The following is an 18,882-nucleotide window of genomic DNA, read 5'->3' on the forward strand; positions in this document are numbered from 1 at the left end:
AAAGATTTTTTTTTTTAAGCAAGCTAAGAAAGAGAAGGAAGAAAGAGACCTTAGTGAGGCTAGAGTGTCTGGGAGGCCTGGTAGTAGTAGCAGTAGTAGAAGTCCTAAAACTCCTAAGACTTTTGGAGATCATATGGTTGAATTAAAAGGGAAGATGGAAGAAGTTACTCAGTTTCATGAGGAATCTAAAGATTTATAGTTTGAGATGAGGATGAGGATGGTCCACAGTATGGACTAATAGGAAAGCATTATAAATACATTGTTGACTTTAATAATGCTCTTGTCATAATGTTCAAAAGTATCCCTTTTGTTGAGCATCCTAATTACCTTCAATTTCTATCTACACCTTCTAATGATCATTTTATTTGGCAGCTTGGTGAAAAAGGCCATGATGATGATGATGATGAGGAGGAGGAGGATGAAGACCCAAATTGTGCTTGTTAGGTGTTATTCTTGTTTGGCTTGAGGAGAGAGAGAGATTGAATGCTACTTTTATTATGTAGTATTTTTTTATTTCTTTTTCATTTCTTTACTTAGGGGATCCCAGTGAAATTTTTAATTTAATTTTTTGTATTGGCATGATGATCAGTTCTGGCTATGAGAGCCACTGTAGATTTATGGTGCTTGAAGCATTAACTTTTTTATATATTACTAATGGGGGTGATGGAGTAATATAAGGAATTATAAAAATGATATAGGGCTCTATTAATCCCTAAAAAATAATTAGATTTTCTTTGATATAAAAATTATAAAAAATCCCACTTAATATACGCAAGTATACATGTTAAATCAAGTAATATAGTGATAGAGTAGAGTATCGATCCCACGAGGAATACTATTTACTTGTAAATACTAGTAATGTCTACTTCAACTCAATAAATATCTTATTCAATAAAAATAAGTTTTTTGTGGAGATTCAATCACTTAATTTCAAATAAAAAATAATTTAATGAAATACTATTGGGATAAATTATTTTGGATTGATGGAATTTAAAATAATATGTTTCATAATAATTCTATTTTATATTTAATGCTATTCAGCGCATATGCATCACCGACTGCTTAGTCAAGCATGAAGAGGCAAAGGATAGATTAAACTCTTCCAACCTCTATACCACTCTAAACTCTCATAGAATGTCACCTTATGAAACTCTTAGAAGAGCAAGTAAAGGGTATACTACTAAATCTCCTCATGACAATTTATCTCTATAAGTTTTGATACATGACAAGCACTATGCTTATGCTTTCATCATATAAATATAGCATACCTGGTTGTGCCTGCTTTCCTATTCTTAGGCTCCACATTACACCTAATATTAACTACAAATGTGGCCACTATATGTATTAAATGAAGACTTAATATAATGAAAACATCATAAAATTATTGATGAATATAACTTATTAGTACTCGATATTTCATTTACACCATTAATCCAAAACTAAAGAATTTAGCCAAACATAAAGAACAACTGAAGCATATTCATTTTCATTAATTGAACCCAAAAAAGAAAGTATAGTTGAAAATATATCACTAGATAGTTCAATGATAACCTCTACAATCCTCCTTAAACTTATAGAATTCCTTCCATAAATAAATGCCAAACACTCCAATAGAATGTTTTTAGTAATTCTTTAAATTTACTTAATTTTAACCCCTAAGGAAAAATAAGAGAAGCATTATTAAGACTGAGATTAAATATGTGACTAAACTCTCTACTAACATTACAGACAGATTATTTGTAAAAAATATAGAAAATGGATCTTGGCACCGTAGTGCTCGAGACACTTGCATTGTAGCACCAAAAAAATTAATTAACACTATAACATTGAAGGTTTCCTCCGCTAGGTGCTTGCTGACATAGACCCTCAGTTTAATGAATCAATGTATCGCTTCACTAGTAGATTGTGGCTAAAATAATTATAATTATAACACCATGGGGATGTTAACAATTGAGCGTTGCGATGTCCATGTGGCATACTCCTGACTTAGTGGCACTAAAATTTGGCACTACACTGCTGAGCAAACAAAAACTGGGTTTTGCAACCCTGACTCCTCTAATGCTGTGGTGTTGGGATAGTTGGTTGGGCTTTGCGGCCCTGACTCCTTCAATGCTGCCATACAGAGACTGCGCACCACCATGTCCATATTTAGGTGCTCCAGTGGTGTCAATGATGTTGTCGCGGTGGTATTGTGTCCAACACCGCTGCTTTATAACCAAACTTAATTTTTTTTCTCATTTTCTATATTTTCTTTCACAAATATAACTAAAATAATATATTTTTACTAATAAATTAACACATATATAAAACTTAACATTATTTACACTTATCAAATCCTCCCTGGCTTAAACTTTTTCTTGTCCTCAAGTAAATAAAAGTTTGTAATTCTTGTTAAGTGATTAACAAAAATAAATAGGGACAATCTTAAGTTACTAAAATATAGGATAATATATCACTATATAGAATTATTAAAAATGAATCAAAGATATACTTCTAGATTAGAAAAATATTAATAGCTAAACTTACTCAATCATTCTTATGTTTAGCTAATTTGAAATTATAGGTTATAGGTTTAATCTTTAACTTTTGAATATTGAAGTGAATAATGTAGTTTTAATAATAGGATATGGTTATAGTTAAAATTATACTTTCTTTAGTTAACCATCCCTTGCATAATCTCTTTCTCATCTTATACTTTATAATTTTTGTATAAGATTATATTTCAAATTGTTGGCTTCCACTGATACCAATTTTTTAATGTACTCATCTTCTTCTTTTAATATTTTTTTTGTTTTTTTCACTTTTTAAGAACTATTTTTGGTTCCTTTTTTTCGAGTACATAATTAATAATTTTGAATATCATCTTCTGCTTTATTATTCTCATACAATCTTACTAATTTTAATGTATGGATTTGATGAGATTACTAATTCTATATTCAGGTTAGCTATGATTTCAAATTTTATCTACTCATATCTAATTTTAAAAACTAATTATTCATCTTATAATTTTTAAAAGTTAAATTCATAAAGGTATAATTTATAAACTTAAATTAGGATAATAGCTCAAATTTTTGAATAAGTTAAGTATTAGTTTTTCCAACCTATAAAATATAAACATATTTCATTCAAACTAGGATCTAGGGTTTTATTATTATCCTAATTTTTCATAATATTTAATTATCATTTTTGTAAAGGTTAGTTAAATAGTTAGAATATAATAGTAATTAGATAAAAAATTATAATTTAAGCATGAAGGAAAATTTGCTAAAATGTAAATAAAAACATAAAGAAACATTACAAACACATGCTTTCATATGAATGATAAAAAACACATAAAAATATATTAAAAATAACATAATATTCATAACATGACACATGATTGATATTAACATCACACATACATGGGTTACCTCCCAGAAGCACTAAGTTTATAGTCTTCAACTAGACTAGTTAATTAACTAAACCTAAAGTTAGGTTGCATCCCAAGCAGTGCTAAGTTTATATTCTTCAGCTAAAATATAAATAAAAATGCAACAAAATAAACAACAAACATCAATCTCTCTCCCATGCTCTCTCAAGCCTACCCCTCAAAATCATGGTGTTCATCATCTTCTTCCTCCTCATTATCTCCCTCTCCCGATTGCCATACAAAAGGTGGACACTGAGGTGTAAAAGGAAACTCATGCTGATTGAGCCTTTCTATGAATGGGATGCTTCTAATCATACTAAACATAGCTTCATTAATATTAGATGTATGCCTGCAATATCTCTCCTACTGGTCCATGGTATGGGCCATTCATATCTTTATCTAAAACTATCAATCTTTATTTTTCTTATAAAATTTAGTCATTCAATCCATCTTCCAACTCAAATCTATCACCTGATCATTTAAAGATTTAGGAGTCCTGGCACTCTGCCTGCTACTACTACTCCCTGCCCCTTTAAAAGACCTAGGCTCACTAGGATCCATCTCTTTTTTATCATATTATTTAAAATTCATAATTTTACCCCTAGTGAGAGTAGCTGTGGGGAATACATATTTTTCATTTTGATCACCTCTCACTCTTGTTGCTATATAAAGAGTATAAACTAAAGAAAGACGGCCTAAACCCCCTAAAGTAGATCCCCTCATAACATATGTAAGGGGAGATAGGATCAACTTTCTAATATTAACAGTTTAGCCCTTTTGAATGGTCTCCTTGGTTACTTCCCTAATATTTTTACTAGGGAGAATACATGCAGAGATGAAATAGTGCCAGGACTTGGAGGATTGAGTTATATAGGAGGTGAGGAAATTTATGATACTCTCTTCTCTAGTTTTCCACCTAGCTCCAGTATTTGGTCCATAAAGTATGGCTAAATTTTCATGGGAATCAAAAGGTGTATATGGCTAAATGGGAAATTGTTTATTAAATTCCATATCTTACACTTTAAGGATTCTATTAATAGTGGAAGAGTCAAAAGGTACCCATCTCCCTCTTACATAACATTTGAAATCAGAAGCCTCATTTCCATTAGCAAAAAATTCAAGCACAACATTGACAATGGCTGCAAATGGTTGCTAACAAAAATAAGCCCAACCACTAGTAGAAATGGTTTGAAAGATTGGTTGGTTTGGGTTAAGGAAACCATGCTTAGGGATCAAAAGTTTAATGATTACTCAGTATGTATACTTAGCCTTTGCTGCCTCATAAACAAATTTAGTTTTATCATAAGTAGATAAGTTCTTTTTTGATTCAAAGGTTTTGGGTGCCATTGCTATAGATATAAACTTAAGATTGGAGAAGAGAAATTGATGGAATGTAAGGTGAAATGAAATAAAAATGATATTCCAATTTATAAACGTTGAAGCATTATGACACTAAAGGGCACGACATTGTAGCGCTTAATGCATGCACTAAATGACAAAATGGTTAGATTCAAATGCTACAGTGGTTTAGACCACATGGTGTAGTGAAGCTAGTTCTGGGAAACTGACACAACTTTTATAAATGGATCACCGTTATGGTGTTTCCATATATCAGCACATCAGCAATCGTGTAAGGTAGTCACTACGATGCTATCGATGTTTTAATGATGAAATGATATGGCATCGTGGCATTAGTTACAACTCTATAGTGCTTACCCAAAACTAATAATGTGACTTTTAATCAGTACGATTCATTTTAACTAATAACTTAACAGTGCTTAACAATCAAGTTTGATTGGTGCTAAGCACTAGCTTATATACTTATTAAAGCTATTAAATTTCAATTTATAGAACCATACTAAAATTAAGGAACGTGTTGTGACACTATGATATCTGGTGTTGCGGTGCTTAAATGACATAATGCAAACATAACTAATTACTTAACTATTAATGCAATATGAATAACATTAACACCATATGCAATATAGATACATTATAAATAAAATATGAGTATGTATAATTCTGTAATTAATTCAATGATATAATAAATTTATAAATAAAATAAATTCTTCCATGGCAATGGTGCCAAAAAACTTAATAGGGGCGATGGAGTAACTTAAAGAATTATAAAAAGGTTTTAAGGCTCTATGAATCCCTAAATAATGCTTAGGTTTTTTTAATATAAAATTTTTAAAAATCTCACTTAATATATACAAGTATACGTGTTGAATCAAGTAATATAGTGATTGGGTATAGTATCATTCCCACGAGAAATAATGCTTACTTACAGACACTAGTATTGTCTACTGTAAATATAATAATTATCCTACTCAATAAAAATAATTTTTTATGGAGATTCAATCATTTAATTTAAAATAAAAATAATTAAATAAAATACTATTGGGATAAATTATTTTGGATTGATATAATATAAATATAATATATTTTCTAATGATTCTCTTTTATATTGATATTATTTATATCATATGCATCACCGACCACTCAGTTAAGCATGAAGAGACAAATGATAATAGATTAAACTCTTCTAACCTCAATGCCCCTCTAAACTACCATAGTATGTCACCCTATGAAAATCTTAGAAGAGTAAGCAAAGCATATAATGTTAAAACTCTCTCATGATAATTCATCTTTATAAATTTGATATATGACAAGCACTATACCTATGCTTGCATCATACTAATCCTATTTACCTGGTTATATAATGGATTCTAGCACCATGGTGCTTGTGAAAGTTACGATGCGGTGCCTATAAAAAGAACTAACGACGTAGCACTGAAGGTTTCCTCCACTGTTATGCATACTGACATGGATCTGCTATTTAATGAGTTGATGTGTCTCTACACTGTCAGAATGTGGCCTCAATATTTACAATTATAACACTGTGGCACTGCTGATGGTTGAGCACTATGATGTCCATGTGGTACTCCCTTAACTTAGCAGTGCTAGAATTTGGCATTGCGTTGTTATGCAGAAAGAGATTGGGATTTATGGCACTAGTTCCTCTGACATTGTGGCGATGGGATAGTTAGCTGGGCTCGATAGTGTTGACTCCTCTGAAGCTATGGTGATATCAAACAGAGACTAGGCGCCACCATATCCATATTCGGGCAATTCGACAGTGTCATTGATGGCACTGTGGTAGTATTATGTCTGACGCCACAGTCTTGTATCATACTTAAAAATTTTCCCATTTTAGTATTTTTATGTATAAACATAACCAAAATAACATATTTTTACTGATAAATTATCATATAAAATATAATATTATTTACACTTATTAATTACATTGGCTTATTTTATATCACATGTTTTACTCCTTTATATCATTCATATGAAAATATATGTATTTACTAATGTTCATATGCATTTTTATTTACATTTGATTAAATTCCCTTTATATTTTTACTATTACATTATCTTCCATTAAAATCTCTATATTCTAATTATTTATCTAACCCAAATAAAAATGATAATTAAAAATTAGGTAAAATTAGGATAATAATAAAATCCTAGATTATAGTTTAAATCGACACTGCTTTATAATTCATATATTGGAAAAACTAATAATTAATTAATTTATATCATTGAAATTATTGACTTAACTTAAATTTATAAGTTATACATTTATACATTATTCTTTGAATTGAATATGAATATTTTAGGTTAAAGAATAGATATGAGTATATTAAAATTAAAAATCTTAGCAATTTAAATTTGGATTTAGTGATCTTATTAAATTCTTACATTAAAATTATTAAGATATTAAGATGATTTTAAGCAAAATTGATTTTCAAAATTATTAACTATATACTCCACAAAAATAAAAAAAGTAAAAGAAATATAAAAATAGTTCTAAAAAGAAAAGAAAAGAAAAAAAGGAGAATACATTAAAAATTTGGTATTAGTTAAAAGTTTAGAATTTGACTGAAATCTTATAATTAAATTCACAAATGATAAGATAGGAGAACTAGTATAAATAATGGTGAAATTATTAAATTTTAATGTTAACTACAAAAACATCTAATCTTTAAACTACATTATTCAATTCAGAATTCAAAAATCATTGATTATATTCAATACATGTAAATTCAAATTAAGCAATAATAAGGGTGACTGGTCAGGATAATTGTTAGTATTTTTCAAACTAAAATTATAACTTTGTTGATTTTTACAAATTCTAGATTTTGATATATTATCTTGTATTTTAGTAATTTTAGATTATCAATTTTTACTTTGATTATTTAGTTAATTAGAATTATAATTTTTTTATTTGCTTGAGGTCAAGCAAGAGTTTAAGTAGGGGAAAATTTGATAAGTGTAAATTATGTATTATTTTAGAAATTTTATTTTTAGTGAAATTATATTATTTTATTATTTTTGCACAGGAAAAACCAAAAAATAGCAAAAATTTTAAGAAGAATACAACACCACGACATCCATTGAAATAATGTCACAGCGTCACCTTCAATACCACCGAGGCACCACAAATTGGTCATTGCGGTGCTGAGTTATTTAGTATACAAGCACCATGATAGCAACACAACCTGCGCTGCAGCATTACTAGTGCCGCATCATCAAAAAGTCAACTTGGCAGTGCCAAATTTTCTATTTTTAAATACCACTAAGCTAGAATTTCTCATATATTGGTGCCAATTTTCGCCACTCAGACGTTGTAGTGCCTGAATGTCAACAAAGCTATGACATTGCAGTTGTAACTTTCAAGGGCTACGTCCTCTCAATGAAGAGACATGGTTGTTCACTAAATAATTTATCCATGAGCACCACGGCAAGACAAAAGTTTTAGCACTGAGGCATTAGTTCACTTTAATAGCATCATGATGCCACTCTATTAAGCACTCAGTGCCAAATTTTGTACTTGTTTTAGTGTATCTCTTTAGTTATCTCTTAGAGTAAAATCTAAGGGAAACTAGGGAAGTACATGATACAATCATTCGAAATGTTTAGCCTATATTTCTTGAAGCAACTCTATGAGTTAAGAGAGGAGTGTAAAGAAGATACTTTGATAATTTATAGTGATATTACTGTCTTGTTTTTTTATTTTTTTCATGAGTTTCATGAAGTCATTTATTCTATGTCTAGCTAATTCTCTTATTTTGGATTGATGAAGTAAAATACATGTTAAGTACTAATGAAGATATTTATTCTATAAATATTAAATTATATTTTAATGTTATCTTGTTCTTAATTTAATACACATAGTGATTATATGTATAATTAAAATATAGTGTGATGTATAACCTTGATAGAAGAACGTAAGAACAACCAGCAATATTAAAATAGGATGTTTGCATACCTAGTCATAGGATGTAAAATATTATAGTTTCTTACGGTGATATTATAATTATAGGAGGTCAATAAATATTCTTTTCACCCCTACAAGCATGACAGAGATCTACAGATGTATATGATCTAAATCACATCTATAATTAAGAGTCTCATTATAAAAGATATGAAATTTACACATATCAATTCAAAACACTTTTATTAAATATTATATTCAATATTTTTATTATTTTATTCAGTGATAGAATCTATATAAATATCATTATTTTCTCAATAGGATAATTATTATAATTAGAGTAAACGATAGTAGTTTATTGCATGTAAGCATACTTTCTCATGGATTCGAAACTCTGCTCTATCACTTTATTACTTAATTTGGTACGTATACTTGTGTATATTAAGTGGAATTTTATTATTTTTATATCAAAAAAATCTAAGCATTATTTATGGGTGATAAAGCCATAGATTTTTATACAATTCAAAAGTTTACTCCACAGCCCCCATTAGTTAGGTAGTTGTCTTAGTATTTTCTAGAAGTTGCTCTAAAGACTTGCTCAGATAACTTTATCCATTTCATAAGCATCCTCTAATATCAATAAATCCAAAATCAAAATCTTAAAACCACAATAAACACTTCCTGTGGGGTCGGCTACATGAATCTTTTTTCTCTATTATGTCCTTTTAGGAGTCAAAATCTCATTTAAATCTAAAAAAGAAATGTCATTTCTAATATTTTTTAACAAGCCTTTGTAGGTGTACCTCTACCTTTCTTAACATAAGCTAAATCTAATACATCTATTTTCCTTACTGGGTCATTAGAACGCTTTTGTTTTATATGACCAAACCATCTAAGGTGACTCCCTAATGGGGGCAGTGGAGTAACTTATAGAATTGTGAAATGATTTAGGGCTCTATCAATCCCTAACAATATTTAGGTTTTCTTTGATATAAAAATTTACGAAAACCACACTTAATATACTCAAGTATTCATATCGAATCAAATAATATAATGATTGAGTAGAGTATCAGTCCCACTAGAAAGATATGCTCACGTGAAAATTGTATTACTATCTACTAAAATTTTAACAATTATTCTACTTGATAAAAACAGATGTTGTGAAGATTCAATCACTTAAATAAAATTAGATAAAGGTAATGAATACATTATATGTATATAATGTTTTGGATTGATGAATGTAATTAACATATTTTCCTAATAAATTTCTTTTAATTGTGCGTGATGCTATTCAAAATATATGCATTTCTAAATCTCTATAGAGTGTGTAGGAACAAAGGATGTCCATTGACTTCCTATAGATATATCATCTCCTTAAGAATTTTAGTACATTTTATACTCTAAGCCTAGGTATGACACATACTAATTCAATATTCCTAGCTATGCCTTCTTCTATCCGTCGAGTCCCCACATTACACCTAATTGTAACTGCACATACGGCCACTATGTGCATTAAATGAAGTTCTAATAATATTGAAAATAACTTTTTAATCATTTAAGGAATAAGGGAATTTATTAGTACTGCATATGATACTTACATCATCTATCCAAAATTAGAGAATTTAGCCAAATATGAAGTAGAATTGAAGCAAACTCATTTTTATTAATAGCATGATAGAAAGAAAATACAAGAGATATATATCAACATAAAAGCTCAATGGATCTCCTCTATACTCCTTCTTACATACAGAATTGCTTCCACAAATACAAGCCAAACATTCTAATGATGCTATCAAGTACTTTCCTAAATTTCCTTAGTTGTCACCTTAAGGGATTTTCATAGAAGCAATCTGAATTGTATTGAAATTATCTCAGTGAGTGAACTCCTTTATAAACATAACACAATGACTATTTATAGGAAAACACAAAAGAGGCATTTGACACTATGACACTAGAAATATTGGCACCATTGCGCCCAATAAATGAACTAACTGCTTTTCTTGTTTCACCGCGAAGCTTGCTGACATGAATCAGTTACTTAGTGAAAATTCACATAGCTTTGCTAATAGGTTGTGTCTTTAGGATGTTACAACTGCTATGCCACGGTGTTGCTAACTTTCGAATGTTGTAGCGCCGGAAGAGCTATTTGGGCAATGAGGCATTATAGAATGTAACATTACAATGCTGAACAACAGTGAACATGGTGCTGTAAAGCAGAACTTTTAAGGCAAAGGTGTTGCCCTACAGAGAAGTTGGCATTGAGATGTCGATATTCTAGTGCTCCAGCGATGTATTTGATGGCGCTGCGGTGTTATTTGTTCTGACGCCTTGTAGCTATATAAAACTTAGAATTTTATACATTTTCTATATTTTTCCTGCACAATGCAATTAAAATATTACATTTTCACTAGAAATATAACACATAAAATAATACATTATTTACACTTATCACTCTCTCTAATCTTATCTTCCACTAGAACTACTCTATCATTTTGACATGTATGCACATTTCGTATCATGTCTCTAAGAGTAGAGTATATAACTTCTGTCCTAATATAAATTCATTTAGAAAAAGTTCCTCCAAAATATAACTGAATTATCTTTGAGACATCCTGGAGGATTTTTTCTTCCCCTAATCAATTCGTCATTCTAAATGATCTGGATATTAAATAGACAAACTGTTATTGCATTATATCATATTAGCCTTTTTAATAAATGATTCAAAGAGAAAATTTTGAAAAAAATAAAAAACTTCTCGCAATTTGATTTAAAAGTTCTAGCTTTATCTTTTTCCAAAAATATTAATAATTAAAATTATGATACACAACATCATTTATTACCTTTAAACTTTAAGATGAATTGGCATAATGTGAAAAATAAAGTAGAATGTTGTCCTATGATTAGATTGGGGAATTTAAAAAATATTAGGAAAAATATTTTTGAGAATAAGGTTCAAGATATTAAAATATGCAAGAAAAATAAAAAATAAGAAGCATTATCATAAAAATTAGTTTAAATATAAAAGCTTAGAAAATTAGGCAATATATGGATAGGCCCGTAAAGAGTCTATGAAAGTAATATGTGATGCAAGCATGTTTAGCTTTTAAGGATTTATATAATATATTAGATATTAAGGATGACGAATGATTTATGTGTAAATTAGCCAAGCAAATATATAGGACAATTAAAGATTTAATTTAAGTGAAGTGCAATAAGGATGAAGATCAAAATGTGTTTTTTATTATATTAGGATATTCAACATATGTGGAAGAGATGATTTAATAAACCTTTTCAACGAAGATTTTGAGAATATAATTGACTTCAATAATCTTAGCAGCCTAAATTAAAATAGAGATTATTATTATTATTGTCATATCAATAAAACCGAAGTTAGAGCTTTTAAAGAAAATGAAGTGTGGAAAAATAATTTTTATTGTTATTGTCATATGCATAACTTGTTACTTATGTTCAAAGAAAAATTAATTTGACAAAACATTTTCCTATTTCAATTGGATTATGTAAATAATCAACTTTAAGCTCACATATTTTTAACTTTAGTCATGTATTTTCTTACCAGACATTTGCAAGAGGATGTACCATGTATATGCTTTTTGCTTGTGATATTCTTTTTATTGATAAGACTAGAGAGGGAGTTGAAAAAAAAAGAAAACTTAAATTATGATAGTCAAGCTCAGAGTCTAATGGCTTTTATTTGAATAGATATTCTAAGGAGATTGATTTTGGACGACCAAGTTATTATAAAAAGTATACTCAAATCTATTGCTTAAAGTGATGGTGAAACAGATAATGATATTCATTAAAAGAGAAACATAAATTTAAATTAAGTGATGTAGAGATGAGCATGCTCATTTTGATGAATGACTTTATATCTTAGAGATAGAACGTTAAATGAACACATAAAAAAAGTTAGAATAGCTCCAACAATAGATAAGATTATAGAGACTCTCCAAACAATTTGATCAAATAAAACGTTAACCTTCTGATGACTCGATTAGGAGATAAAATATTAATTTTGACCAATATTGTAAAAGATAGAGATAAAACTAAAAAAACTTCATTAGAAAGTATTAAAAATAATTTTAATTAAATTTAAATTTGACACTAAATGACTAAATTATCTAAAACAAATATGTGCTAATTACAGGAAAGAAAAACTTGAAGAAAAGCCATTATCAAAATCCCCATAATTTTTAGGAGCACCACCATAAAAGGATTCTTAATAAACTCATTCAACCAATACATTTTCAAAACCTTTTCTCACATTCACACTAAAATACATGATGACCACCATCTCCTTATAGTGCCCTCCTTCAATTAATATCTGTATTAAACTAAAAGATATATTTGAAATGTGTTCACTATTAAAACTTAAATACATAGCAAAATTTACTATATCTTTATCCTACTGAGCCACAGGCAATAATTAACCAATGGCTCAACTCTTGACAAGAAAATGAAGGCAACTCCCATGCAAGTTTGTTGGAACATCACAACGTGATCTTATAACTAAGGTTTCGTTTGGAATGACTTTCTTACTGCTTCTTAAAACAGTTTTTTATAATAAAAATATAATTTTTGTATTAAAAAACAGCTTTAAGAAGCGGTAAAAAAACTGTCCCAAACGGAGCCTAAAGCATGAGATAATACCCCCCTAGAGATTTTTCTTCTTCTTTTTTTTTCATATGTGCATTCGTAGGGATTTCTTTCACTATCATCTTGTGGGAAAAAAAACATTCTTTTAAAACATTTGATGTCTCACTAGTCAACATAACAGAAGGCATAACAACTCAAGCTTTCATTGCACGCGCTACAGCATTTTGGACAAATGGAAACCGATGAGCCCATCGATCATACCCTGCATATAACATAAGCCAAAGGGTTTTCCCTGATTGAATTGGATTTCTTCAAAATATCAAAAACTATGACATCTACAAGTTATCATATTAAATCATGTAAACTCGCAAATAGAAAAGAAGAAAGAACAAAAGAACCACAAACCTGCACGAACAATTTCATGGAGATCGCGGTGGTCATTCGACTTGTCCGTTGGCATCACCTGCTATAGGACACGTAAAGAAAACAAAGTCGTTATATTGTAATCGCACGCAAAGATGAGTAGCAGGAACAGAAGTGGGAAACTGGGCGAGGGCGAACCTGGCTGAAACTTTTGATGATCAGCTGAGATATGCTTTCAAGTGTACTATGGTTAAATTCTGGATGATTTAAGAGATTCTTCTCTGACATTAGATCAAACACCAGGGCACATATGCTTGAAGCCATCATGACAACAGATGGGTCGTTGCTGTTCTCTATGAACATAGTTAAAAAATATAGTTAGCAAAAGTCAGATGGCAACAAGGATCAGATTGATGCAGTAAAGTGCCTCCTTGAACTGAAAAGTGGGAAAAATGAGAGTTTTGGCAGTTTGATTGGTCGCCAAAAAGAGGATGTGAAAAGCGCAAGAAGTGATTGCTAGAAATTTTGTTATGGAGGACATTTATTAATAAAGAAGCATATTGTGTCAGATATATCAAGGGCACGCATTTGAGTGAAATAAGACTGACACTACCGAATACACCTACATGTTTAATTAAGAAAATAAAAAAAATTAATGAGTGGTCGTGTCCAACAAATTTTATTATAAAATTATATCACATAAATAACTTAAGTTAGGCCATCTCTTCATTTATTTTAAAATAAATTACTTAAATAATTTAATTGTAACTTAAAACTAATTTTATTTTTATTATTTTGCTATAATATTCTATAATTTTTAGGCATTATTTTTTTTTAATACAAAAATCACTTCTTTTTTTTTTACTTCAAGCTATAATATCATGCGGGTACTTCAATTGAGTTTAAGATATATTTCTTATTTTCTGAGCATTTGAAAAAAAACACGTCCAGCTTATTATTATTATTATTATTATTATTATTTTTATTATTATTATAGCAAATTTTAGGTTTATATGCTCATTTTAAATGTGTTGGTGTGTATATATATATATATATATATAATTTTTTTCATACTTGACACTTAACCTTACTAACAAATTGGGCTAGCTAGAGCAAAAGAACACGGCAAGTGAACCTATAAATATGAAGAGTACATGGAGGACAGATGAGAGAACAAGCAGTGAAAATGGCACGAACTCCAAAAATGCCACTTAACGCATTATTCATAAGGTGTATAGGGTTAAAGGAAAGGCTACACAAAAAAATAGAGAAATAATATATAATTTGGGAAGTACAAACTGACAGATATATAGCCTAAGCTGGAAGATACACACAGTCATTTGCCTTTGATGTGTCTTAGGACATCCCATACCTCAAGAGTATCCTGAGAGAGTCCTCATGGGAGAGTGCCATGAGTGAGTCAGCGAAAGCATGTCCCCTTAATGAATGGCGAGTCTCTCGGGGAAAGTAGCGAGTCTTATAGGCAAGTATTGCTATGAGTTGGGGACAAATATAGTTCATGGAGCCATGATAATTGGCTTCATAAGTATGTGTGCCTCTTTTGGCTTGGATTGGGGTCATCTGTGGAAAACGGATGGCCTAAGCTAGGAAAAACTATCGAGAGAACCGAATCCTCTTAAGGCGAGTGCCTCTTTGGGTGAAGGCTTGCTAAGGAAAGCACTAGTAATAAAAATGTCATTGGGGTAAAAGCCTACTGGTTGCTGACTTTGATCTGATGAATGCCCTTCAGGGCAAAACAAGTTTTAGTCAAGCACTCTTCCCAATCGGGCTCCTTGAGGATGAACTGTTTTAATACCTGCAAGTTATTATATCTGTGTGCATGTACAAAATGAACCACTTTTAGTTTAAAAAAATAATTGTCTACCATGTAAACACTGGTCTCATATTGAAATTTTTAAAAATCAATAATAATTTTCCTATTCAAAGAAAGATTTTTCCTCAGAAAATGAGTGCAAATTGACTTGGTGATTTCTAGTTGCATTGCTCAAGAAACTATGCCAAAATCGCAACTCTTGACCGAATTTTAATTGCAATATGGTTTGACAAGGAACCTATTTTGTCCAGTAAAAAATTATTGACCTGATTGTAAAATGTTGTCCTTAAACGTCTTCTCACGTATAAAAATAAACGAAGATCTTTCTCATATTAGGTAGTACTTAAAAGTATATTGGTTTGTTCACATGATTTCAAAGTTGAGGATAATGCTTCGAAGCGAGACAGCTCAACCAATGGCACTAGGTGCATTCGAAAACTTGGCCTTACTCAACAAAAACAACCAAATGGTATGATGGTATTGTCTTTGATGCTTTGTGATATGGATATCAAACTCTCCAAAATACATTGGCACTTACAAGTATTAGTTGAAAAACAAAATTTTCTAACGTAACACAAGCTGAACTGTGACTCTAGGAGGACGCCCTTCCCATTGGGACAAGCTCACAAGAATGAATGCCCTAGCAATAACTTACAACAACAACAACAACAACAAGCATTTATGCCACTATTTGGGGTCAGCTACATGAATCCATTTTCTCCATTGTGTTAAGAGTCAAATTCTCATTTAAACCTAATAAAGAAATGTCATTTCTAATATTTACTACGCAAGTCTTTTTAGGTCTACCTCAACCATTCTTAACATAAGTCAAATATAATATATCTACTTTTCTAATCGGGTCATTGGCCCTAGCAATAACTTAAAACAATTAAATTTCCCCCTATCGACAACTATTGTATAACTTGACTCAGTACATGATGGTTACGCAATAAAGAGTAAGAACCCAAGTTGATGCAAAATGACATTATTCTACAGAGTATAGAACAAAGTAGTTCTGTGAATAATGAATAGCGAGCAAGCATGACAGAATGGAATTCTTCATAAAGCCCATATCTTTATCATGCACATACAGCAAAGGCAAATTCAACGATCTAAAGAGCAGGTAAATCATACCTGCCCAGTAACATAGTTCTCGCAAAAGTAAGAGAAATTGAGACCCCTCTATCTGACTTCCAAGTTCCTTACTCTGAATCAAAATTCAAACTTATAAGTTGTCAAATCTGAGTAATACAAGATTTCACATGCAACAATAATAGCTAAATAGATATTGAAGTTACACTTAATAGAAGGTTCAAGATTGTATCGCATGCCAAGTATATGGTTCCAGTATTCTCAAAAGAAGCTCCGTTTTTTTCAAGCAACTTTACTAGGCAGTCCACAACCTGTCAGAACAATGGCAAGGAAACAAATTATGCCTTGGAAACCTTATATGATAAAAAACTTGACATTCATGCGAGGGATTATTTTTATTAAACCAGAAATTGAAACTGCTATGCTTTTGAAGCGCTGCATTCTATTAGAATCTCAATACTCAATTCACTTTATTTTTTTAGAATCTTGTCAGAGTGTAATTGCCGGAGGACCATGCATAAAAGAGAGTTCATTTCTTCAACCTATTAAAATTAACAGCATTTGCAAATAAAACTATAACAATTATATCAAATGTTAAAATTATGTCTGCGAGACTGATTTCACAATAGAAAAAATGACTCTTTTCATTATGTTTGCATTCTGCATGAGATGTGATCTTCCTCGTAGAAGTATATTAAAACAGTTAAAGTCCCAAGTCAACCTAAATTGCTCTAAGAAGACAGAAAAATGGAAAATCAATCATTTACAGCAATTTATAATGTAAACAAACCCCACCGATTTGTGCCCTCCAAATGAAGCCAGCTCTTTGCATCCATCAATCTCCATAGTTGTTTGGCACAGCATTGGAAGGAGGAAGCATATAGAGTAGAAAGGACTGCCATTGACAATAAAGTCAACAAAGTTATAATCTAGAGTAAATGAATAGTTATATATTAGATATAGCTGATCAAAATTCATTTGAAAGTGCTCATCGGGAACCTTGATTCATCTTCACCTTCAACAGAAAGGATGTATTGCAGAAGGTCTCGTGTCTTCTCCTTGCATGCAAAGGGAACCTCTGCAAGATAACTGTCATAAACGTGATCAATTAATTAAAAGGACAAAAGAAGACGAGATTTACCAAAGAATCTGTTAGAGCTAAAATTAATGCTTCCTTTAATGAGAAAAGATGGCCAACACCATAGATATAGTAAGTGAATAAAGTACTAGTACAACAGTATGGATATTCCTTGGGGCTTGAGTTTTATATGCATGTATCCGTAGATTGCCAACTTAGATGCTGAATATTTTAAAATTAAAAAAAAAAACATAGAAATCTTTTTAAACATAGAAACTGAATTTGAATCTTTTTTAATTTAAATGCACTATTTCTTTATATACTGGACTAAACTCCACATAACTCTTAATTACATGAACAAAAAGCTTATAATTAAATGATTTTCTATGAAAGAAATCATGCAAACGATGCATATGATGAGTTTGATTGATTTGAAATTTTCTAGAATTAGTTATGAGTTTATAAAATTTGATATTTATTAATTTTTTTATTTATTTCATTTAATGGTCCTTTTAATGATTTGAACCCAAATAAGTCCCAAACTCCTTGAAATCACCACCAAAGATAAAAAATGATCTATGGAGTGATCAACAAATGTTTGAGAATTTTTGGGAATTTTAATTATTTTTAATTAATTAAATTGTTTAAATATTAATTTTTTATTTAAATTAAATTATGGTTGAATTTGATGTCAAATTCAAGTGGTTTCATTTTCACTAATTAAGGATTAAATTATGGTCAGTTGGAGGTATTGTATGTATTTTTTGGAGTTAATCTCAATTTATTAAAATTTTTAGAAGTATAGAAGGTTAATTAAGGGCTTAAACCTAAGTAAATTAATTAAGAGGCCTAGTGACTTCTAAAATCAATGGGATAATTTCTATGAAAGTTTGATGTCACTATGTTTATTTGTTCAAAGTTTCAATTCAAGGGGATATGCACCCTAATTATTATAATTTTCTATATTCTCTATATAAATCTTTAATTATTGTCCTTAGCGGTGTCACGAACTTGTAGGGGATTAAATTGATGATTATAACCCTTGAACATCACACATATGAAAACACACAAACATAGCACAATCAAGTCCTTAAGTCTAAGAGATTTTAAACTAAGTGGTGTGTGTATCCTATACATGCAAGTACTAAAAAAAAGAAGCATGTAATTAAATTAAAGACTAGATTAGTGAACAAAATATAGTTGTTCACGAA

At 30.2% G+C, this 18,882-nt stretch overlaps 1 protein-coding gene across 5 annotated transcripts in view; it reads right to left on the reverse strand.

Moving 5' to 3' along the window:
- Positions 1-13,347: 13,347 nt before the first annotated feature.
- The window catches only part of LOC110107672, a 79,313-nt gene continuing 73,778 nt past the window's right edge, over positions 13,348-18,882 (reverse strand). For 3 of the 5 annotated variants that reach the window (XM_020837990.2, XM_020837988.2, XM_020837987.2), the window contains 7 exons: positions 17,593-17,682; positions 17,389-17,488; positions 16,800-16,904; positions 16,636-16,708; positions 13,866-14,020; positions 13,710-13,770; positions 13,348-13,566 (listed from right to left, as the gene is read on the reverse strand). In XM_020837990.2, coding sequence (XP_020693649.1) covers positions 13,499-13,566; positions 13,710-13,770; positions 13,866-14,020; positions 16,636-16,708; positions 16,800-16,904; positions 17,389-17,488; positions 17,593-17,682 — 652 coding nt within the window. In that variant the 3' untranslated portion in view covers positions 13,348-13,498. The remainder of the gene's footprint in view (positions 13,567-13,709; positions 13,771-13,865; positions 14,021-16,635; positions 16,709-16,799; positions 16,905-17,388; positions 17,489-17,592; positions 17,683-18,882) is intronic. The other 2 variants (XM_020837991.2, XM_020837989.2) reach the window with 2 other exon arrangements.

This window comes from Dendrobium catenatum, unplaced genomic scaffold, assembly GCF_001605985.2.
Source record: "Dendrobium catenatum unplaced genomic scaffold, ASM160598v2 fragScaff_scaffold_1631, whole genome shotgun sequence".
Classification (NCBI taxonomy): Eukaryota; Viridiplantae; Streptophyta; class Magnoliopsida; order Asparagales; family Orchidaceae; genus Dendrobium; species Dendrobium catenatum.